The 24,798-nt window shown below is 43.7% G+C and overlaps 1 protein-coding gene across 2 annotated transcripts in view; it reads right to left on the bottom strand.

The window, feature by feature from the left end:
* The window catches only part of PPP4R3A (protein phosphatase 4 regulatory subunit 3A), a 266,563-nt gene that overhangs the window by 131,466 nt on the left and 110,299 nt on the right, over window positions 1-24,798 (bottom strand). For both annotated transcript variants that reach the window (XM_069208168.1, XM_069208169.1), the window contains exons 5-7: window positions 15,257-15,334; window positions 11,616-11,732; window positions 1,599-1,715 (exon numbers count right to left, since the gene is read on the bottom strand). In XM_069208168.1, the coding sequence (XP_069064269.1) occupies window positions 1,599-1,715; window positions 11,616-11,732; window positions 15,257-15,334 (312 nt within the window). The remainder of the gene's footprint in view (window positions 1-1,598; window positions 1,716-11,615; window positions 11,733-15,256; window positions 15,335-24,798) is intronic.

Here is a 24,798-nt window from a genome sequence, read left to right as displayed (position 1 = left end):
CCCCAGCGGTTGAAAGATCAGGGGTAGTCAGCATTCAAAGCCTGACAAGAGGCTCAGTTTGGCTAGAAAAGGTCTTCCTGATTCTCAAACCTTTATCTTCATAGCAGTTATGGGTTTATAGATATGGCTATTTCAATTCACAACTGACACATTCCCTAAAAGACAGGTTGGACTGCTGACTTATGTGTTTGTCCCCAGTTCCTACATACAGTCGCCTAATGAAAAAGACACGTGTGACCAACTTTGCGAGAACAGCCATTCCAGTCAAATTGGTCATTGCAGAACCAGAACAATTAGATAGGGCCTAAGTTGGTTGTTGAACAATAGTGTACTTTGGCAATGTTCATCTAAAGATATCAGTGACCAGATACTAGAGTCATCAGGAACCCATTACAAGGAACCAGAGAATTTGCTGGATGGGTGTCGCAGCTGTATGCAGGGTGGGTTTTTGGATTTCGTTTTTGGGATGATAACTTATTCTAGCACTGAATTAATTGGAGGTTATATTTTATCATCATCCTGGGACCATAGGTTTGGCTCACAACTGTTTGAGAAGAACCAGAGTGGACGACATTCATTGGACAAATGTGTTTACAAGACCACTGTTACCAGAAATCGAGCACCTAGTGCTAAGTTAGTGTCTCAGGCCCAGAAGGTGCTATCACTCACCTCTTTTTGTGGATATCTTAAAACCAAACTATTTTCTTACCTGAAACAACATAGCTTTCTTTTTCTAAATTAAACACTGACTTGGTGGTATGACCTTCATAATGCATCTGAGTTATTAGTGACCACCCTACTGCTTCTGGTTTAAGCCCGGACTGCAAGATTTACCTAACCTAATAGTCAGGTGCGTTAAAAAAGTGACTTCATCACTTAAATTGGAATGCACCAGTACTACATGCGCCTTTAGAACCACTTGTGAATGACAGTACCTCAACATGATATTGTTCAGTAATTAAAAATTGTCCTAGGTATTGCAGGTGTGGGCGGATTACAGGGGCATCGTGTTGGAACCCGTCTGCTCTGTAAGACAACAGGTGAATGATGAAATTTGTTTGTTTATGGGATAAGATGGGGTTGGGAAGGAATCGACCGGGTTACTGGACATATTCTATTTCATATTGCTAGAATGTGGATGGAGGTGTTGGGGGTGTAGTGTTCAGGTGATTTATTTTGTTAATTCATTCTATTTTATTGCTTTGTTTCTTTCTAGGTCTGCCATTTGGGCCGTGCGAAACAAGTAAAATTTATATTTTTAAAAAAATTTGGAAGACTGTTAGGCAGGGGTATCCTTATACAGAGAATGGAAGCTGCAAGCTAGAATGGGTCTGTGGAATACCTCATAATGACTACGTTCTATTATATATAGGGACTATTCTACATTTCATTGAACCATTCATTCACTGACTTGTTGAATCATTCACATTTTCTTTCACGCACTACAGCATGGGATACTGGGTCAGCCCACAAGAGATCGCTCAAGAATAAAGTTTTACAAAGGCTGACAAAACAGGTCTTGTCAAAGGCAAAACCCTGGTAACCAATGCCAGACCTTTTGCCTTCGCCAATGCTTTTTTTGCTACAGTTTTACTTACATCATCATTCTGCTGAGCTTCCTGCATAACAAACTCTCGAACCATAGATGGATTGTATTCAACCAAGTAAGAAAAAATATCTGTAGCAGCACTCCGCACCTGCGCATCATCCATACCCTACAGGGGAAAAAAAAGAATAATGACATCTGGAGGCACAATTGCTAGGGAATGATTATGAGCAATCTAATTCAAAGAATACCATAACTCAGTAAAAATTACATGATTAACTTTTCACTCACTGTACCTTTCTGACTTCTAGTGATTCTGCAGTAGCACAGCCTGTTTAACATGTAATTAACTTCTCCCCAATTTACTGCATTTATGTGTTGATATTGATCCACATCCTGCTATTCTTTTTTAGTAGCAATTTATCAGCACTTAAAGGCGCACCCTTTTGCACCCTGACTTTTCTGCTTTGACATCTCTTCTGGTGCATCATGTTTTCTTTTGCATTATGTGTATCTAGATATGTAGCAGGAGAAGAACACATTTCCTTCTTTCTTTGTAGCATTACATACCCCTGTGCAAATCCCTTCTGATTATCCCTTGTGCTACCAATCCAGTTTTTCCAGGCTTGCTGCACAATCTTCTGAGCCTTTGTTATGGTATGTTTTTGTAAGAATATACCTCATCCTAATATAGAGGAGACCATACTATTCTTTCAGTGTGGTCTGCTAAGCCGGGAATTGGGATTTGCAAATAAATGTGGCATCAGATGTTTAAGAAAGAAGGTATCCTACCCACATTTGTAACACCTTAAAATGATTCCTAGCAGTGTCGATCTCAGAAGCACCCAAATTTTAATTTTGCACTCCAATTTCTGAGAATTTTTCTTTATTTATTATTCTCTTATAAACCCTGTGAGAACGACCATGTTGGTGGACTATAGTTACAAGTAAATAGCGTTTCCTTCTTTTCATTCTCTCCAGGTTCATAACCATAGAAACCATTTCAAATCAGTACCTCAATCCACAGAAGGTAGGTATTCGAGATGCTCTCAAACACTGTAAGGAGGAATATCCGACCCACCTGAGCATCAGCCCAAGTAATTAAGACATGTCTGAGGAGGTATTTACCAACCTATACATAGCGACCATACACATTAGGTATAGCGTTGACTCTCTTCAAAGTCATCATGGTAACTTTTACCCCGCCTGAGAAGGTTCTCAAGCCTAGAGAACAAGTTCAGTCTTCTTTATGAAAGTACATCTTTATAAACCCATAGCGTACTGATTTAATTTAGTGTATGTAAGGAAATGCCTCCTTGGCATGGTTACCCCCTGACTTTTTGCCTTTGCTGATGCTATGTTTTGAATTGAAAGTGTGCTGATGCCTGCTAACCAGGCCCCAGCACCAGTGTTCTTTCCCTAACCTGTACTTTTGATTCCACAATTGGCACACCCTGGCATCCAGATAAGTCCCTTGTAACTGGTACCTCTGGTACCAAGGGCCCTGATGCCAGGGAAGGTCTCTAAGGGCTGCAGCATGTATTATGCCACCCTGGAGACCCCTCACTCAGAACAGACACACTGGTTGCCAGCTTGTGTGTGCTAGTGAGAACAAAATGAGTAAGTCGACATGGCACTCCCCTCAGGGTGCCATGCCAGCCTCTCACGGCCTATGCAGTATAGGTAAGACACCCCTCTAGCACGCCTTACAGCCCTAAGGCAGGGTGCACTATACCATAGGTGAGGGCACCAGTGCATGAGCACTGTGCCCCTACAGTGTCTAAGCAATACCTTAGACACTGTAAGTGCAGGGTAGCCATAAGAGTATATGGCCTGGGAGTCTGTTTTACACGAACTCCACAGCACCATAATGGCTACACTGAAAACTGGGAAGTTTGGTATCAAACTTCTCAGCACAATAAATGCACACTGATGCCAGTGTACATTTTATTGTAAAATACACCACAGAGGGCACCTTAGAGGTGCCCCCTGAAACTTAACCGACTATCTGTGTAGGCTGACTGGTTCCAGCAGCCTGCCACACTAGAGACATGTTGCTGGCCCCATGGGGAGAGTGCCTTTGTCACTCTGAGGCCAGTAACAAAGCCTGCACTGGGTGGAGATGCTAACACCTCCCCCAGGCAGGAGCTGTAACACCTGGCGGTGAGCCTCAAAGGCTCACCCCTTTGTCACAGCACCGCAGGACACTCCAGCTAGTGGAGTTGCCCGCCCCCTCCGGCCCCGGCCCCACTTTTGGCGGCAAGGCCGGAGAAAATAATGAGAATAACAAGGAGGAGTCACTGACCAGTCAGGACAGCCCCTAAGGTGTCCTGAGCTGAGGTGACTAACTTTTAGAAATCCTCCATCTTGCAGATGGAGGATTCCCCCAATAGGATTAGGGATGTGACCCCCTCCCCTTGGGAGGAGGCACAAAGAGGGTGTACCCACCCTCAGGGCTAGTAGCCATTGGCTACTAACCCCCCAGACCTAAACACGCCCTTAAATTTAGTATTTAAGGGCTTCCCTGAACCTAAAGATTCAGATTCCTGCAACAACAAGAAGAAGGACTGCCTAGCTGAAAACCCCTGCAGAGGAAGACCAGAAGACAACAACTGCCTTGGCTCCAGAAACTCACCGGCCTGTCTCCTGCCTTCCAAAGAACTCTGCTCCAGCGACGCCTTCCAAAGGGACCAGCGACCTCTGAATCCTCTGAGGGCTGCCCTGCTTCGACGACGACAAGAAACTCCCGAGGACAGCGGACCTGCCCCAAAAAGACTGCAACTTTATCCAAAGGAGCAGCTTTAAAGAACCCTGCAATCTCCCCGCAAGAAGCGTGAGACTTGCAACACTGCACCCGGCGACCCCGACTCGGCTGGTGGAGAACCAACACCTCAGGGAGGACCCCCGGACTACTCTACGACTGTGAGTACCAAAACCTGTCCACCCTGAGCCCCTGCAGAGGAAATCCCGAGGCTTCCCCTGACCGCGACTCTCTGAAACCTAAGTCCCGATGCCTGGAAAAGACCCTGCACCCGCAGCCCCCAGGACCTGAAGGACCGGACTTTCACTGCAGAAGTGACCCCCAGGAGTCCCTCTCCCTTGCCCAAGTGGAGGTTTCCCCGAGGAAGCCCCCCCCTTACCTGCCTGCAGCGCTGAAGAGATCCCTTGATCTCTCATTGACTTCCATTGCGAACCCGACGCTTGTTCTAACACTGCACCCGGCCGCCCCCGCGCCGCTGAGGGTGAAATTTCTGTGTGGGCTTGTGTCCCCCCCGGTGCCCTACAAAACCCCCTGGTCTGCCCTCCGAAGACGCGGGTACTTACCTGCTGGCAGACTGGAACCGGGGCACCCCCTTCTCTCCATTGAAGCCTATGCGTTTTGGACACCACTTTGAACTCTGCACCTGACCGGCCCTGAGCTGCTGGTGTGGTAACTTTGGGGTTGCTCTGAACCCCCAACGGTGGGCTACCTTGGACCAAGAACTGAACCCTGTAAGTGTCGTACTTACCTGGTAAAACTAACAAAAACTTACCTCCCCCAGGAACTGTGAAAATTGCACTAAGTGTCCACTTTTAAAATAGCTATTTGTGAATAACTTGAAAAGCATACATGCAATTGAAATGATTCAAAGTTCCTAATGTACTTACCTGCAATACCTTTCAAACAAGATATTACATGTTAAATTTGAACCTGTGGTTCTTAAAACAAACTAAGAAAAGATATTTTTCTATACAAAACCTATTGGCTGGATTTGTCTCTGAGTGTGTATACCTCATTTATTGTCTATGTGTATGTACAACAAATGCTTAACACTACTCCTTGGATAAGCCTACTGCTCGACCACACTACCACAAAATAGAGCATTAGTATTATCTCTTTTTACCACTATTTTACCTCTAAGGGGAACCCTTGGACTCTGTGCATGCTATTCCTTACTTTGAAATAGCACATACAGAGCCAACTTCCTACAGTGTACAACCGGCTTTATCGTACAGCAATGAAGAGAAAACAGACGTCTTTTATAGTCTTGTGTCGGAAGAGCACTGGAAGCTCCTTCTGACTGTACAAGGTAAAATCCACTGGAAACCAAGGTTTCTGAAATAACAATGTAGATACATTTACAGTTGACTGAAAGCTTCTCAAACAGCTTGTTCCTATACTTTGCATGTTGAGCACCTAAGATCTCTGATCTGCTACCAGGATCTTGAAGAATTTCTGACATGGGGTGTTTTAAAAGCCTTTTATAACTAGCAGAAAAATCCAACAGGGTTAAAAAGATAGCACAATTTACAAAGATTTAAGAAGACAAGACATTATAGAAGGAAGCATGCCTGAAAACTGTGCAGCAAAATCAAAATGTATTCCATAGCAGACTAGCAGAACAAGTCCTGGAAGTAGGACATAATTTTGAAAGTAGTAAATCGGCTAAGATGAGATCCCACGATGCACCTCCTGTAGTGAATAAAAGGACTGGTCTAGAGGAAATGTAATGTTAACAAGCATTTCAAATACAATAGGTCTCATATTTTCTTGAGTTAGAGCTATTGGCATTGTAAATGCAGAACTGGACTTTTCTCGCCACATAAATTGGTCGACCTTGTCTCATAATTTAGTCTTTTCCTGTCATGATTTGGTGGTCACTGGCAGCTACTGACATCTAACGTCTGAACAGAAACTGGAAAATAAGGCTGGAAAAGTATTTTCTTTTTATTTTAACAGCATAAAATGTCTTGCAAGAGTTCTTGCCTCGCATTTCCACAAAGCTCTAATGAAGTTAATAGCCGAGCAGCCTGAAAAGATTTATGGCCCCAATAAAGGAGATAAGTAATGCCCTGTGTGCAATGTCCTGAGTGCTAGTGGAGGGGGGGGGGGGGGGGGGGGGGGAGGGGGGGGGCTGGAGAGAGAGGCTCTGCAAGGCAAAGCAAGTTTCTCATCATTGTTTCTAGGTTTAGCTACGTTCTACCAGATAGGGCATATTGTGACTTTCGTCAGCAGTGAGCTCAACGACCGGGTGTTTCTTTTGTAAAATAAGCTTATTTTACGAGCCAGAGGTAAACGAGGACAGCACTGGAATAAAGCCAAAACAAATGTCATCGAGGTGGGAGGAATGGAATGCTGCAATAAAACAGACAGCAACCTGCCTAAAACACCCACAGTGAAAGGGGAGCACCAAGGAAAAAAACAAAAAAAGTCTGTCACAGCAACAGATAAAGAAATCAAAGCTGAATAATACTGTAGTTGGTCACGCCTCAAACAGAAAAAGGCAGGAGAAAAAGGCAGAACTGACCACTAGTGAGCAAGAATTTATAAAGGACAATGTAACCAACAAATGAAGAAGTATACTAAAAGTATAACCAAGGTCGAACGCTTACGCTCAACCTAAAAATGTACAAGCAGAAAAATGTAAATGACCAAAAAAGATCAAGTGTATTATCAAGTTGCTTCCCTGAACTTCTCAAAACATATTTGGACAATAGGAAAAGGATGGAGAAGATAGATCTCTTGTACCAGTCGAACAATACAATATCAATTAGATTACCGACATTCAGTGAGCCCAGCTCGTAAAGGGCAATATAGCTGGCGAAAGGTGATGTCCGACAATGCATTTCTGAAAGAACATAGCTGTTAAGAATAAAAAGATAACACCAAACTGAATACAGTATTCAAAGTAAACCCTATGAGATTTCATGAAGCAAATATCCTAAAAGTCATAATGAATGTATTAGTGAATATGTAAAACAATTACTTTCTGTTAAAATTAAATACAGGCATGAATAACTTAATAATCAACCAGTATGTATTAATATTCACCAAATATAATTTATTACAGTCTACTGAATAATGAAGGAGTTGCTCAACAGAACCCCAGTGAAAGAAACCGACACCAAGAGAAATAGTCAGAAGTGACAAATTGTGAAGCAAAGGGTATATTGGCACATATCAAAGAACAGCCAAATCAAATATATTCACTTTGAAAACACCAGAGATCTTATCTGGAATGTTTACACAATATTAGGTCCGAGTATTGTTGACGACGTTTCAACCCTGTTTCAGACCTGCAGCAGCACCCTCAAATGCACCTAATCCCCGCCCAAACCTTCCCTTTTACTGCATGTAAGTCACCCCTTAAGTAGTCCCAAGGCAGCCCCCATGGGCAGGGTGCAGTGTATATAAAATGTAGGACAAGTAATGATGTGTTTTACAAGTCCTGATAGCGAAATACTGCTAAATCCATTTTTCAGTTTTGCTAGGCCTATTTCTCCCATAGGTTAACTTGAGGAATGCCTTGAAATTACCATTGGGAACAGATAGAGATATGGAGTTTGGGCTCACTGGACTCACAATATGAAAATGCATCTTTTGGTGAAGTTGGTGTTTTAATTATAAGTTTGAAAATGCTACTTTTAGAATGTGGGCATTTTCTTGCTTATCCATTTTGTGACTGTTTGCTGAGTCTGGGTCAGGATGGCAGTTGGGCTCTTTGTGTATTCACTCTAGAGAGTCACACAAAGGACGGTGAGGTGTGCCCTGCATAGCCTAATGGCCCATCACCAGGCCGATGGGTCTTTCTGAGATAGGCTGATGGGTGAAGCCGACACTTGCACCTGAATTTGGATGTGACTGTCATCACACAAAGCAGTCTCCAACACCCTAAAGTGTGTTTGGGGCCAGAGCAGGGAAAGGCAGGGCCCTATGCACTACAAAGATTTCTCTTTGAAGTTTGCCTACAAGTATGGGTATAAGTACTGAACCTCTGACACCACAGAGTTAGAATCCTTCTGGACTGAGGATATTCTGCCAGGAATAAGAGCTGGATGCTGTAGGAAGGACTGCCAACTCCGCCTGCTGCTTTGCTGTGCTGGCCTGCTGAATGCTGCTTCTGTCCTGCAAGTGAAAGGACTGGACTTTGTTTCTACTTTGCTTTCTACATTCTGCTTCCAAAGGTTCTGCAAGACCTTGGACTGATCTTGTCCCCTGTTAAGAAGTCTTGGGGACATCAAATAATTCACCTGCCAGCAACTGAGTTCTGCCTTGCGAGTGGTGCCACATCCAGCACCTGTGCCCTTGGGAGTAAGTTCTGGTGCAACCAAGAAGAAACCAACCACACTGATTTCAGAGCGACTTTGGAACCCGCGCCACTGTCTGACTCTGTGCCGCTACCAGCACCGAGCTGTGGTCCCCACTGAGTGCACAGCCAACACAGCCGAAGCGCCTCTGAAGTCCTGCCACAGCGTGAGTCCAGAGCACCATGTCACTGACGTCCATGGCACCCGGTTCCGACTGAGCAATACCAGTGGCCCCGTAGTGTGACCGTGACACTGCGAAGTCAACACCTCATGTCTTGACCTGCTGGATTCATTGACCACACCATACCGTAAGGAACAGACACCTCGCAACCAACTCTTCACCTTCCCGATAGCAGTAAGGAGCCGATCCAGCACCGGCTCCAACGTTGCCTCACCTTAACGACTCTGTACAACGTCGGTTTCCTCATCCTTTTCCAAGGTACTGTACCTGGGGTCCGTGCGACTCCTTGACCAGCCTGCACTCCCTTGCAAGTGGCATTAGACTGTTGGAAGCGACTCAGTCAAGACGCCGTGATAGCCCCGGTAAGGGCTATTGTGTTTCTAAGCCCTATTCTAAGAATCTTTGAAAATTTGAATCTTTGCTTGTGTATTGGATTTTCTGTCGTTTTGGTCTTGTTTTACTCAGATAAAGATTGCTATGTTTCTAAACTGGTGGCGTATTTTTATGGTTGGCGCGTGTGTACACACGTACAAATACTTTACATACTGCAAATGAGATAAGCCTGACTGCTCGTGCTAAGCTACCAAGGGGGGTGAGCTGGGGTTATTTTAGCTGTGCAGCACCCTTACCCTCACTAGAGTGAGGGTCCCTAGTTGGACAGGGTGCAAACCACTGCCAACTAGAGACCCATTTTCAAACATGTTCAAAAAATGCAAAATCCCCATATAAAACGCATGGAGAAAAGGCATTTAGGGACGCCCCCATTTTTCTTGGCCCCCACTTGATGAATAGCCACAAAAGTTTCCAGCTGATCTAACTAGCGTACTAGTTTTTAAAAGTTCAGCAAGATTTGTCATACAGAACTGAAGTTCTTACCAAAACAATAAACGCTTTGTCTATGGGATAAGTTGGTCCTAACTATAACTACCTACTATAGCCAGTATAAGGGTGAGAATTTAAAATTATATATATATATTTTATTTTTTATTTTTAGAATTGACTGAATTTACTCTATCTATTTGTCATCATTTGTCATCTATTTATAGCCTGTATATGGAGTGGATGTATTGCAATCAATTGGCAGTACATATATTTATATTATTAATTAATTACATTTATATATCAGGCTTTTAAAATTAAAATTAAAACCAAAATTAAAATTAAAATTATTAGGTATAAGTGGGCAATATGTGGACATCAAGAGTAAAAGGAAAAAGGAAAAAGGAAAATTGAAAAAGAGAAAGAGAGAAAAAAATAGCATACATGGGATTTGTTTTGTATTCAAGAATTGTAGACTGTGATTACAATTAATTTTTAGTGTTCACAGGTGACCAGACTATATTTGTGATAATGTATTATAATATGAGAGAAATATATAATGTCACACTTTTAGTTCATAGTTTATTTCAAAGCATGCACAGGATTAGGAGTTTCTCATTTTTAAGTTAAAATTGTGACGTTATAAAATGGCCGCTCCATTTGCACTTCTCTTGAGCTATGCAATGAACATCAAAGAAGGACTATATGGTTTAAATAGTGGAGTGTAAAATGTCTGCCAATGTCCTGTTGAAGGCTTCGGCCGAAACGCGTAGACATTTGGTTGGGACAGCGTGTTTGTCTTTTGAATGGTGGGCACATTGTCGATGATCTTTTTGTGCTTTTTGTACCAACTTTTGCTGGTGTGATTTACCTGCAATCTAATCTTTTTTCAATAAATAGCAGCCGATGAATTTATCGATAATAAGTGGTTTTTTGAGTATTTTACCAGCTGGTATTGAATGATGTGCAGCCCTTGGTGTGCGATTTAAATACACCATTTTTTCTGGATATATATATATATATATATATATATATATATATATATATATATATATATATATATATATATATATATAAATAACCAAACACCACTGTATGTCCGGGCAGTAAAAACGAGCCACTATAGCTAGCAGTTTCTTTCCGCCAAAACTTTTAATCAGGTAACATCAAAGCGTTTCAACCTACTACGGTCTCAGTCACATGACCTGTATTGTATCAGTCATTTTAATTACGTCATCAAAACAATAGTCAGTGAAAACAGATAAACACAAGAAATTGTAATATTGGCCAAAGAAAAAAAAAAAGAATCAGCCATCAAGTTATTATTTGCTAAATTCAAATAAACATCATGAAAACAATGCAATAATACACAATCAATAAAGTGTGGCAACATTGACTTCAAATATAAAGTGCTCTCTCGTAAATGTTTTTAAAGCGACAATGTCCCCAATAAATTATTTGTTTTATTGAGGCAGCATACCTTTTCATCAAAACAAATGTAATACAACTAACATACTGCTCAGGTAGCTCTTTTGCAAATACCATCATCCAACCTGGAGCAAAGGCTAACAGTAGCCGAAATCACCCAAGAAAAGCTTCAGTCATACAACAGCTACTCGCTGGTTTGGGTACATTATTCTATCCCAACATATTAAAAAGGCTGAAAATAGCCAAAATCATGAGACGGAAGCTTGACACAATAAGCTATTTGTCCATTCCATAGCTGTGTCTGAAGCTTACTTACAACTGCTGACAAGCCTGAAAGCAGCACCTTTTAGGTCTGCGGTGGAAAAAGTACAGGTTCCAAACGACATTATTTTGTTTCACAGCATCACATGTATTCAGAAAGCACACACTATTTTTATGTAGCTAGGCAAAAAGATGCAAGAGGTTTAATCATCATCACTCTGTTTTATCTTGTTGCAAAATAACTCCATAAAGTATAAGCAGACATCGCTTTTAAACAAAACGTGACATTTACTAACAATGTGTAATAATTACCAAAATCACTTCCAAAGCTGGCAAAACACCCATATTAGACAACGTCTTGAAGAATGCATCTCTGTTTTGAGGTTGTAACGTTTGTGAAAAGGCGCAGAATTCTTTTAAAAAATTTACCTGAAACAGAGAAAATGCATTTGACATTATAATTATAAAATATAATTAACTGCTTCAATGGAGCTGAAGTGTATTACACTGCTTAATGCATCATAACTAAACCGGAGATACTTAAGTGTTCTTTAATTGTAAATGCAGTTCTCCAGCCCTGGCACCTTTCATAGAAAATGTCCTTTGAATCATTTCAAGTGAGGCTTGGAATCCCAGGTTAAGTGTTTTACAAAGCAGTATTGATCCAGGACTGTATATCATTGTTTGGATCTCCTGGAGGCAAACCCCTGAGTTTTGGAGCAAAAGTGCAAACACAGAACATTCCTCCAGTTTTCTAGTTGAAGGAAGGCTACAAACAAAATAATACCGGAAAAGCAGTATTCATAGACAAGTGTATTTTTTTCTCCAATAGAGGATCTTTTAATGGCAATTATGCCTTGAATTAAAACCAACAAGTAGCATTAAAACATATAGGAACATAATAAACTAGGATTACGTAGTAAAAGGTATTCAAGAGTCTGTGTTCCTAATATAGTCATTTAACTAAATGCTTCATGAAGGTGTAGCATACCTGCCTGGACCCTGGTAGCCAGTCATTGCGGGAAAAAGTCAACATTTCTGGTGTAAACCACCTACTAACTAGTTGAAGTTGTTGATAATCTGGTTCCCATGTGTCTTTGAGGCAGGGTCTCAGGTCGGTCATTGGTGAGGCAATAAAAATGTCATATCAGTATAGAACTGTTTTAATTACAGAGCCATAAACATTGAGATTCAATGGAAAAAGGGTGAAAATGTGTGCTTTCTCGCTTTGACAGAAAACTGAGAGGTTATGGTCTCTGCATGAGTTCTCCCTATTCAACATTGAGCAAGAAAACTTTCAGAGCAACACGGTCCGCAATTCGCCGATACCAGAAAATCAGCAAAGCCCCAAATGCTAAAAGAAATTGAGGAGCTTTTACCTAACATGCATAAGCATTAGTTAAAATGCTAAGATCTAACCGCAAAACCATGGCCACAATGACCCCGGATTACGCATCTTAAATTTGTTGCCACCTACAGACAGTCCAAATGATACTGAAATTGCATTTATATAGCACTTAATACCCCTGTTGACGTGTAGAATTGTTCAACTGCTCCCTATAATGTGAGACAAGGGGGATTGACAATGATACTGTGAAGTACGGATGGGCCCTAGAGAGGAGAAGAGTTTAATTTTAAATGCACTGGCTCTAAGCTTTTGAGATGGTACCTTGAGTAGCTAGGTATGGCAAAATGAAGCACATCACACCATTCAAACTTTGAAGTCACCCCTTTCAGTAGCACAGATGGAAGTTTTTTTCCAAGGACTTGTATTACATAAGCTTTGCTTTTTGAAAAAAGTGAGAAAGTTGTACAGTATCAAATACTAAGCTGTCACGATAGAACACGGTCTTGAAATACTGAGTGAAGCAAGAGAAACCTTGTCCACTTTCGATTGCTAGGGTATGATCTGGGTTCACTGCATTAGCACTGTTGTAGGCTGGCCAAGTTTTTAGTAACACTGGTTAAGAGTAGGCTAGCTATGATTAGGAATTGAGAATACATGCTGTTAATCACAGTTGGTTATAACGTTTATAGAACTTAAAATTGATAGTGCCCGCCCATGGCAGTATTGGAAGAAGTCACTTCTTTATGAAGAGTGGATCTGGCTCAGCCCTTTTTCCTTGGTACTCATGTCCTGCAATGGAAAGGTTATTCTTTCTGTCAACATGCCCAAAGATCGGTGTGGAGGCTATGATTGTTAAATTAGTAGAAATTGCCCTCAAAAGTCCTAGTATGTTCAGACTTTGCACAAGGTCACAGACCATGAAGATATCAAGCTTTTTAAACCTCAGAAAGATAGAATAAATAACAGAATGGTACTGGGTCTGACCAGAAGGCTGGCTGATGGAGATTTGGTAACTTTGGATTTTTTTTCTCTGTTCTGCAAAATGGTTGGAGGGGCTTGCACGGCCAACACAGCTTATTAAAGTGGTTCTAAATGTGGTGCTGTTTAAACTAATTTGCACAATGTCCCAGAAAATACTTTGTGAAGAACCGGCCGAAACAGAATTCAGTTTTCCCCATGCAAGATTTATCAGTTGGCACTTTCAATGGTCCTCCGCTTGTTGTCATGTAGACCTCACATTCATTATCGCTCTATTTTACCAGAACACCACTGTGAACATGACCTCTAGCATGTTCATAATCATCTATATGATCATAAGAGCAGGTGTGGAAATTCCTTTTCATTTTTTTGAGGATGTCAAAGAAGCGTGCACTAGGGGGGGGAAGTCCTAAAATCAAGTGCATTTACTGGTAGCTGGTACTCCATGCAGGGGCTCAAAGATTATACAGACCCATTCGAGAAGAGGCAGCAGTGGATGAAGGAGACAGTTATCATGTAGTTCGTGCATCTATAACCCAGAAAAATTAAAGAAAAACTAGCACACAACTGCAACAATGCCAAAATCTCAGCCAGGAACTGTATTAGAGGTGGTCCTGGAACAAAGTGGTGTAATGCATGAGATGCTCAGGTGGCATCTTGATCAGAGACATTTGTTTGCTTGGTGCCAAGTAGGTTCTTGTTCACAGGAATTTTCTGTTAGTCAACAAGATTATTAACAAAAGAGACAATAAAAACAACCTATGATGAGAGGTCTTCAACAAAAGGCTAGATGAAGGAGGAGTCAACGATGAATCTCTGCACATTGACTAGCAAGGCTTTACCAGGTTAGTAGATATCACCAGTTTATCACCATGTGTCGGAACATTCAAATGCTTACACCGTTGAGTCTTGTTAGGATGCGAGTTAGTAAAAGCACCATGACAAAGTTTTGACCAGCGGAAAGAGCCTTGAGAGCACAAACGATGTCTTTTGTTTACCCAAACCCTAGAGAATGTTTGTGCTTTGCATTCATTGGGATACGCAAGTAAGCAGTTTTACTGAATCAGCCAACATTTCAGTCTTGACATTTGTAACGTAAGGATAAAATATTTTCTTGGGGGCTGCAGTTATATAAAGTCATAAAGAGCATTTTGTTCTCCTTAACAGAATGTGCAGCCAATTTAAAGGCAAATGAAGAAAAGAAACAAATGAAATTAAAATACAACAGTACGATTGCTAAAAGACCAGCTACTGAAAGACCTGACCTGAGGGAATAGAGTAACCATTCTGAACAGAGATCTGTCTTAATTTGTGGAGTCACAAAAGTTGCAAATGTTGAAAAGAGGCAAGCTTCCATTAAGAATCCCCATACATAAGGTGCAGTAAACAATTGAGAGGAATGGAATTCTAAACCTCCCTACCTGAATAGCTGCAAGGAAGACTCAAATAATGAGGTGGACGGACTACAAATCTGTCTGAAAGAATGGTTTAAATGCCATGCACAATGTTTTTCAAGGATTCCCAGGTGTGGCACTAGAGAATAACTCAAAGCATATGAACCTATGCAATAACCAAAGAATCTTTTTTTTAAAAATTGAAAAAGATGAAACTAAGGCGTCAATCTTACCAACTCTTGTCGCTTCTCATCATCTGTAGCTTCATCTGTAAGCTGTGCAAACAGCTCTGTCAGAAATTTTTCATCTTCCTAAAAACAAAATCATCTTATTTATTTCACAGCATGAACATTTAGCTCTGCTATCACTTGCAAGTGCATCACAACTTTTACAATTCAGCAGAAATATGGTAAGTAGATTGTTACTGATCATACAATGAACTTAATATTTATATCCAATGTAAAAAACATGAACAAATAAACAGATTTTTTATTTTTAAAAAGGGACAGTCCATTTCTAGCCATAAATCGGGGGCAACAGTAAAGTAAAACTTTCTGCACTGATATTAAGGAAACTGGACAGGACATACCGGGGTCAACGAGTTGCCAGAGTAAGTCACTGACCAGGGTTCCAAGAGGGGCCAGAGCCAGACAATCACAAAACGGGCTGTGACTGCACGATTATAACATTAACTCACAGTACCAAGACCAAAAAGAGTAAAATAAAACGTGTCAAGTCAGTGTAAACTACTTTTTCCCCCTAAGTCAATTTAAGCAGTGGAAGAATTTCATCCCCTTAGCTTCCATGTCTCCACAGTTTCCTTGGAGGTCACTGGACCTAAAATGATGTTAGCACTAGCAGCAGGTTAGATCATACATCTGAAAAGCACGCAGCAAAAAAAAAAATATTACAAAAAAGAAAATCGATTTGGAAAATGGCTCATGCTTATGAAAAAATGGCATCCATCAAGGTTCATTTAAAAGATCACTAGGGCCTTCAAGGCAGAAAGCTTCCTTACTTCTTAGCAGTAATAAGTCACTTGCGGTACATTTTTCAACATGTTCTTGAAATGCTCAAGAAGCATGTCAGGTTCAATAAATCCTTAATAATGAGCGTAATTGCCACTACGAGGTTCAAAACAACTTATTCGGTCTCACTTCACAATTAAGCAAACCAGAATATAATGTTTCTAAACCTGGTAAGAAGCTGTAGGAGGTTGGCTATGTATGCACTATTTCAAAGTAAGGAATAGTATGCACAGAGTCCAAGGGTTCCCCTTAGAGGTAAGATAGTGGCAAAAAGAGATAATACTAATGCTCTATTTTGTGGTAGTGTGGTCGAGCAGTAGGCTTATCAAAGGAGTAGTGTTAAGCATTTGTTGTACACACACAAGCAATAAATGAGGAACACTGTAAAGAAATGGCTCCCTGTTGCAGTTACCCCCCACTTTTTGCCTGATACTGATGCTGACTTGACTGAGAAGTGTGCTGGGACCCTGCTAACCAGGCCCCAGCACCAGTGTTCTTTCACCTAAAATGTACCATTGTTTCCACAATTGGCACAACCCTGGCACCTAGGTAAGTCCCTTGTAACTGGTACCCCCTGGTACCAAGGCCCTGATGCCAGGGAAGGTCTCTAAGGGCTGCAGCATGTCTTATGCCACCCTAGGGACCCCTCACTCAGCACAGACACACTGCTTGCCAGCTTGTGTGTGCTGATGGGGAGAAAATGACTAAGTCGACATGGGCACTCCCCTCAGGGTGCCATGCCAACCTCCCACTGCCTGTGGCATAGGTAAGTCACCCCTCTAGTAGGCCTTACAGCCCTAAGGCAGGGTGCACTATACCACAGGTGAGGGCATATGTGCATGAGCACTATGCCCCTACAGTGTCTAAGCAAAACCTTAGACATTGTAAGTGCAGGGTAGCCATAAGAGTATATGGGCTGGGAGGTCTGTCAAAAACCGAACTCCACAGCTCCATAATGGCTACACTGAATACTGGGAAGTTTAGTATCAAACTTCTCAGAATAATAAACCCACACTGATGCCAGTGTTGGATTTATTAAAAAATGCACACAGAGGGCATCTTAGAGATACCCCCTGTATTTTACCCAATTGTTCAGTGCAGGACTGACTGGTCTGTGCCAGCCTGCTGCTGAGAGACGAGTGTCTGACCTCATGCGGTGAGAGCCTTTGTGCTCTCTGAGGACAGAAACAAAGCCTGCTCTGGGTGGAGGTGCTTCACACCTCCCCCCTGCAGGAACTGTAACACCTAGCAGTGAGCTTCAAAGGCTCAAGCTTCGTGTTACAATGCCCCAGGGCACTCCAGCTAGTGGAGATATCCGCCTCCTGGACCCAGCCCCCACTTATGGCGGCAAGTCCAGGAGAGATAATGAGAAAAACAAGGAGGAGTCTCTGGCCAGTCAGGACAGCCCCTAAGGTGTCCTGAGCTGAGGTGACTCTGACTTTTAGAAATCCTCCATCTTGTAGAAGGAGGATTCCCCCAATAGGGATAGGAATGTGACCCCCTCCCCTTGGGAGGAGGCACAAAGAGGGTGTACCCACCCTCAGGGCTAGTAGCCATTGGCTACTAACCCCCCCAGACCTAAACACGCCCTTAAATTTAGTATTTAAGGGCTTCCCTGAACCTAAGAATTTAGATTCCTGCAAACTACAAGAAGAAGGACTGCCTAGCTGTAAACCCCTGCAGAGGAAGACCAGAAGACGACAACTGCCTTGGCTCCAGAAACTCACCGGCCTGTCTCCTGCCTTCCAAAGATCCTGCTCCAGCGACGCCTTCCAAAGGGACCAGCGACCTCGACATCCTCTGAGGACTGCCCCTGCTTCGAAAAGACAAGAAACTCCCGAGGACAGCGGACCTGCTCCAAGAAAGGCTGCAACTTTGTTTCCAGCAGCCTTGAAAGAACCCTGCAAGCTCCCCGCAAGAAGCGTGAGACTTGCAACACTGCACCCGGCGACCCCGACTCGGCTGGTGGAGATCCAACACCTCAGGAGGGACCCCAGGACTACTCTGATACTGTGAGTACAAAAACCTGTCCCCCCTGAGCCCCCACAGCGCCGCCTGCAGAGGGAATCCCGAGGCTTCCCCTGACCGCGACTCTCTGAAACCTAAGTCCCGACGCCTGGAACAGACCCTGCACCCGCAGCCCCCAGGACCTGAAGGACTGAACTTTCACTGGAGAAGTGACCCCCAGGAGTCCCTCTCCCTTGCCCAAGTGGAGGTTTCCCCGAGGAAGCGCCCCCTTGCCTGCCTGCAGCGCTGAAGAGATCCGTTGATCTCTCATAGACTAACATTGCGAACCTGACGCTTGTTTCTACACTGCACCCGGCCGTCCCCGCGCTGCTGAGGGTGAAATTTCTGTGTGGGCTTGTGTCCCCCCCGGTGCCCTACACAACCCCCCTGGTCTGCCCTCCGAAGACGCGGGTACTTACCTGCAAGCAGACCGGAACCGGGGCACCCCCTTCTCTCCATTCTAGCCTATGCGTTTTGGGCACCACTTTGAACTCTGCACCTGACCGGCCCTGAGCTGCTGGTGTGGTGACTTTGGGGTTGCTCGGAACCCCCAACGGTGGGCTACCTTGGACCAAGAACTGAACCCTGTAAGTGTCTTACTTACCTGGTAAAACTAACAAAAACTTACCTCCCCCAGGAACTGTGAAAATTGCACTAAGTGTCCACTTTTAAAGTAGCTATTTGTCAATAACTTGAAAAGTATACATGCAATTGAAATGATTCAAAGTTCCTAATGTACTTACCTGCAATACCTTTCAAACAAGATATTACATGTTAAATTTGAACCTGTGGTTCTTAAAATAAACTAAGAAAAGATAGTTTTCTATACAAAACCTATTGGCTGGATTTGTCTCTGAGTGTGTGTACCTCATTTATTGTCTATGTGTATGTACAACAAATGCGTAACACTACTCCTTGGATAAGCCTACTGCTCGACCACACTACCACAAAATAGAGCATTAGTATTATCTATTTTTACCACTATTCTACCTCTAAGGGGAACCCTTGGACTCTGTGCATGCTATTCCTTACTTTGAAATAGCACATACAGAGCCAACTTCCTACAAACACACACTCAGACAATTCCAGGCCAATAGGTTTTTGTATAGAAAAATATATTTTCTTAGTTTATTTTAAGAACCACAGGTTCCAGATTTACATGTAATACTTCAAATGAAAGTTATTGCAGGTAGGTACTTTAGGAACTTTGAATTAGCAAAATAGCATATACAGTTTTCACATAAATCACATATAGCTATTTTAAAACTAGACACTTAGTGCAATTTTCAACAGTTCCTGGTGGGAGTAAGAGTTTGTTAGTTTTTGCAGGTAAGTAAACCACCTACGGGGTTCAAGTTTGGGTCCAAGGTAGCCCACCGTTGGGGGTTCAGAGCAACCCCAAAGTTACCACATCAGCAGCTCAGGGCCGGTCAGGTGCAGAGTTCAAAGTGGTGCCCAAAACGCATAGGCTTCAATGGAGAAGGGGGTGCCCCGGTTCCAGTCTGCCAGCAGGTAAGTACCCGCGTCTTCGCAGGGCAGACCAGGGGGGTTTTGTAGGGCACCGGGGGGGGGGGGGGGGGGGGGACACAAGTCAGCACAGAAAGTACACCCTCAGCAGCACGGGGGCGGCCGGGTGCAGTGTGCAAACAAGCGTCGGGTTAGTAATAGAAATCAATGGGAGACCAAGGGGTCTCTTCGGCGATGCAGGCAGACAAGGGGGGGGGGGAGGCTCCTCGGGGTAGCCACCACCTGGGCAAGGGAGAGGGCCTCCTGGGGGTCACTCCTGCACTGGAGTCCGGATCCTTCAGGTCCTGGGGGCTGCAGGTGCAGAGTCTTTTCCAGGCGTCGGGATCTGAGGAACAGCCAGTCGCGGTCAGGGGGGGCAACTCTGGCTACTCACGGTCTCGCGGTCGCCGGGGAGTCCTCCCTGAAGTGTTTGTTCTCCACAAGTTGAGCCGGGGGCGTCGGGTGCAGAGTAGCAAGTCTCACGCTTCTGGCGGGAGATGCAGTTGTTTTAAAGTTGCTCCTTTGGAAACAAAGTTGCAGTCTTGGGTGAACAGGGCCGCTGTCCTCGGGAGTTTCTTGGTCCTTCTAGAGCAGGGCAGTCCTCTGAGGATTCAGAGGTCGCTGGTCCCTGGGGAAAGCGTCGCTGGAGCAGTGTCTTTAGAAGTGGGGAGACAGGCCGGTAGAGCTGGGGCCAAAGCAGTTGGTGTCTCCGTCTTCTCAGCAGGGTTTTTCAGCTTAGCAGTCCTCTTCTTCTTAGGTCGCAGGAATCTGAGTTCCTAGGTTCTGGGGAGTCCTTAAATACTAAATTTAAGGGCGTGTTTAGGTCTGGGGGGTTAGTAGCCAATGGCTACAAGCCCTGAGGGTGGGTACACCCTCTTTGTGCCTCCTCCCAAGGGGAGGGGGTCACATTCCTATCCCTATTGGGGGAATCCTCCATCTGCAAGATGGAGGATTTCTAAAAGTTAGAGTCACTTCAGCTCAGGACACCTTAGGGGCAGTCCCGACTGGCCAGTGACGACTCCTTGTTTTTCTCATTAATTCCTCCGGCCTTGCCGCCAAAAGTGGGGCCGTGGCCGGAGGGGGCGGGCAACTCCACTAGCTGGAGTGCCCTGAGGTGCTGGAACAAAGGGGGTGAGCCTTTGAGGCTCACCGCCAGGTGTTACAGCTCCTGCCTGTGGGAGGTGATAGCATCTCCACCCAGTGCAGGCTTTGCTACTGGCCACAGAGTGACAAAGGCACTCTCCCCATGTGGCCAGCAACATGTCTCGAGTGTGGCAGGCTGCTAAAACCAGTCAGCCTACACGGGTAGTTGGTTAAGGTTTCAGGGGGCACCTCTAAGGTGCCCTCTGGGGTGTATGTTACAATAAAATGTACACTGGAATCAGTGTGCATTTATTGTGCTGAGAAGTTTGATACCAAACTTCGCAGTTTTCAGTGTAGCCATTATGGTGCTGTGGAGTTCGTGTTTGACAGACTCCCAAACCATATACTCTTATGGCTACCCTGCACTTACAATGTCTAAGGTTTTGCTTAGACACTGTAGGGGTGCAGTGCTCATGCACTTGTGCCCTCACATATGGTATAGTGCACCCTGCCTTAGGGCTGTAAGGCCTACTAGAGGGGTGACTTATCTATACTGCATAGGCAGTGTGAGGTTGGCATGGCACCCTGAGGGGAGTGCCATGTCAACTTACTTGTTTTGTCCTCACCAGCACACACAAGCTGGCAAGCAGTGTGTCTGTGCTGAGTGAGGGGTCACCAGGGTGACATAAGACATGCTGCAGCCCTTAGAGACCTTCCCTGGCATCAGGGCCCTTGGTACCAGGGGGTACCAGTTACAAGGGACTTACCTGGATGCCAGGGTGTGCCAATTGTGAAACAAAAGTACAGGTTAGGGAAAGAACACTGGTGCTGGGGCCTGGTTAGCAGGCCTCAGCACACTTTCAAATCAAAACTTAGCATCAGCAAAGGCAAAAAGTCAGGGGCTAACCATTCCTTAGAGAAGCTGATTTCTCTTGATACCAGGTGTAACAAAGAACAAAGTTTCTTACCTGTAGGTGTAGTTTTGCAGCTTGAAGAATTTTCTGGAATCACATACTGTTCATTATTCCGCCATTTAGTGGCTGGGTCCGGAATTTTCTACTCTTTCACCAGTCCAATTCCTCAAGAATTGCCATCACTAATACATTCTAAAAGACAAGCATCCTGTGTGTAATCTTGGTCTTCCTGTCAACCACCGGAGTGAAGATTGTAACGCCTGCTCTGTGTTTGCGCCGAAGACACAGAGGGTGAGAGAGAAACAAAGGATGGCGTATCACGCTTTGCAAGGCCAAAAATCAACACCCTCCCTTCGAGGTCTGGGCCTTTCCAGTGATAGAGGAAAATGTTGCAGAGGTAGCTTAAGGGTAAACTTAGAAGTGTAATCGGGAGATAAGGTCGAAGAAGAGGCGCCAAAGAAGAGCCGAAAGAAGGTAAGAGTCCCTAACCCTCTCTAAGACATCCAAGTAAAAGAAATCAGACTCGCAGGTAGAAAAGGGAGCCTCAGCATTAAAACGCTCGCCATGAGCAGGCATGCCCCACGAAAGGGAGTCCCACTGACCTCTCAAAGGAGCTTCCGCTGGAGGAAAAAAAAAACACAAAAAAAAAACACGTTTCATCTAAAGATGGAAGGGCAATGACGTTTCTTCGTCGGAAGGCCACGACTTACAAATGGGTAGGCGAAGCTCCCAGTCTGAACAGACATCCAAGGAAATTTCGACACTGAAAATAAAACACTTGACCTGTCACAATGAGCGGGCCGTCAAATGCGAAAAGAAGAGAAAGTGGTCGAAATGGCTGCTCAGATACAAAAGAAAAAAAAGGAGTTTGATGAAAGTCTGAAGGGATTCAGAATCCCTCAAAAGACTTCAAGGACGAAGGAGTTTCCTAGGGTAGAAGTTTAAGAAATTCAAACCCCTCACACACTTGAGCCTCAAGAGGAAGAGGATGAACTCTTATGAGGAGAAAGATGATCAAGGTATGTTTCAGCCTTCAAAAACCCACCAACAAAGAAAAGTAGAAAAAGACAGACAAAACATTTGGTGAAGTAGTAGAAAATTCCAGACCCAACTACTAGATGGCAGAATAATGTGCAGCATGTGATTCTAGAAAAGATTAACGCTACAAAAAACTAAAAACAAGCGTAGAGCAGATGTTTCACTACTAAGGAAAATCAAACAAGTGCTTTTACCCAATTTCCAAACACTTCAAACTTTGCACTGTAAGTTAAAGGACACTGAATTGCTTTGGATCAAACAATGGTGTCAAGAGGTCAATCTGTTTTTATACCCATGGACACTTTAGAAAAGTTACTAGTTTAACTCCCTAATCTACATGATTGTCCAAATGACCTGCTGGCCTACAGGTATGACATGAACTTTCCCAAAGGACAGGCTGTTCAGATGTTTGACTTTAGGTTTCCTAGCAATAGGTATAACACAACTTTTCTCAACATGCCGGTCGCTCTGGTGTTTGACTTTAGGTACCCCAGGACTAGCTACATTTTCATTTTATACAGCCAGCATCTTCCTAAAAAACATAAGTGTCAGTGGAACACTTCCAAGCACAAGTTACTTAAATTGTAGCACAGGAAGCACCACGCTGTTTCATATGATGTCAACATGAAATAAGAATACATGAACTAAGATGTATTTTTCATGTATGAATACATGAAGTATGAATACATACATGAACATGAAGTATGTCAAAAGTACACTGCAGTGGAGGATATCCACCAACTCTGGTCATGACAAGTATCTCCTCTGGTAACGTTAATGGCTTTTTGAGGCATTCAACATAGCTAAGTGCTCCAAATTATATGAACTGGGGTGCCGGATCACGGAATGTGGTCAAGTGCCACAATCTGCTTAAATACATAGATCTTCAAGGACTAAAGACACCAATGTAATCATTAAACCACACTTGAGTTGCAGCTTTAATATACATTGTGCATTATTAAACACCAGTGTCCAACACCTTGATATTTGACAGATCGTGGCTTGGCAAACTAGGCCAGATACAACTTTTTCTGTATTTAGTCTCTGGGCAGCGAGGTCTAGCAGTCACAGGCCTCATGAAAATTGTGTATGGAGAGCATAACATAATTCAATGGGTAAAACAGACTTGGAAACTAAGTTGTGTTATACAGTGAGCCGCTACCTCCCTTCTTCCTGATATAGTCCTTCCTCCTGCTATGTTTGGGATCAACTATCTACAATCCCAAACAAAACAGGTTTAGGCAGGACTAAACTCAGTGTCTCTTTACCACTTAATAAAAAATAAAAAAACATTTTAGCTTGTATTGCACTCTCGTCTGGGCACATTTTGTGTCTCATCCCTACTGCAAGCTAAGCACTGCGATTTACCTCCTGGTTACTTTAGTAGTTCGGGCTGTGCAGCAGATGAGGTCTGGGATCCTTTCCTAATGAAGGGCACTCCTTTGCAGCTCAGGCTTTGCAAGCAGCTTTGCTTGAGACAATATTCACAGAGAAGGTGAGGTTACCAGAGAGGATTATCTGTGCAGTCGCCCATTTGAATAGCTGCAGAAAGACGTTTGTGTGCCACTGCAGGCTGAAGGCTGAATCTCTTGTGGTTGGGTCTTTCCTACAGCTACTACCTGCTTCTGCGGAGACATTGCTTTATATCACAGCCTTGGCGGTGGTAGCACCAATCTCTTAAGCCCGCGGCAAACCTCCAGATGGCAAGGGATACTTATGCAGCTCATACAAAAACTACAAAGATTGACTGATGGTACCCCACAACACAGGTCACTCCTAGTTTCACTGTCAGCAAGTCATCTTTAGGGTGCTCTTCACACCAGCAACACATTAGACTATCTCCTCCTACAGGGCTAGGCACTCATTTCCTTTATCGGCAGGCAGGCTTCTAGACCCTTCAGACAAACCCTCAGCTCCACCAGCAAAAAGTGCAAACTTCAAGAGATGTCCCCTAGCCTCAGAAAGACAGGCGGACACCAGCCCCGGCCGTACAGGAACTCCTCAGAATACTCTCTGGAGCACTCGCTTGGGAGGGCTTTGAACTAGAATGAAGTGGGGATACTTGAAATCCACTTGCATACATTTGTTTTCGAGACCGGGAGTGTGGTTATAACAAGTTTGGGATGATTCTCTTTCAGATGTTATTCTCAGGCAGCTCACCAGAGACAGCCTTGGTGTAAAGTGATGGCTCTCTCAGTA

Source organism: Pleurodeles waltl, chromosome 9 (genome assembly GCF_031143425.1).
Source record: "Pleurodeles waltl isolate 20211129_DDA chromosome 9, aPleWal1.hap1.20221129, whole genome shotgun sequence".
Lineage (NCBI taxonomy): Eukaryota > Metazoa > Chordata > Amphibia > Caudata > Salamandridae > Pleurodeles > Pleurodeles waltl.
Note: the sequence above shows the minus strand (reverse complement) of the source record. Positions and strands in the feature narration are given on the sequence as shown.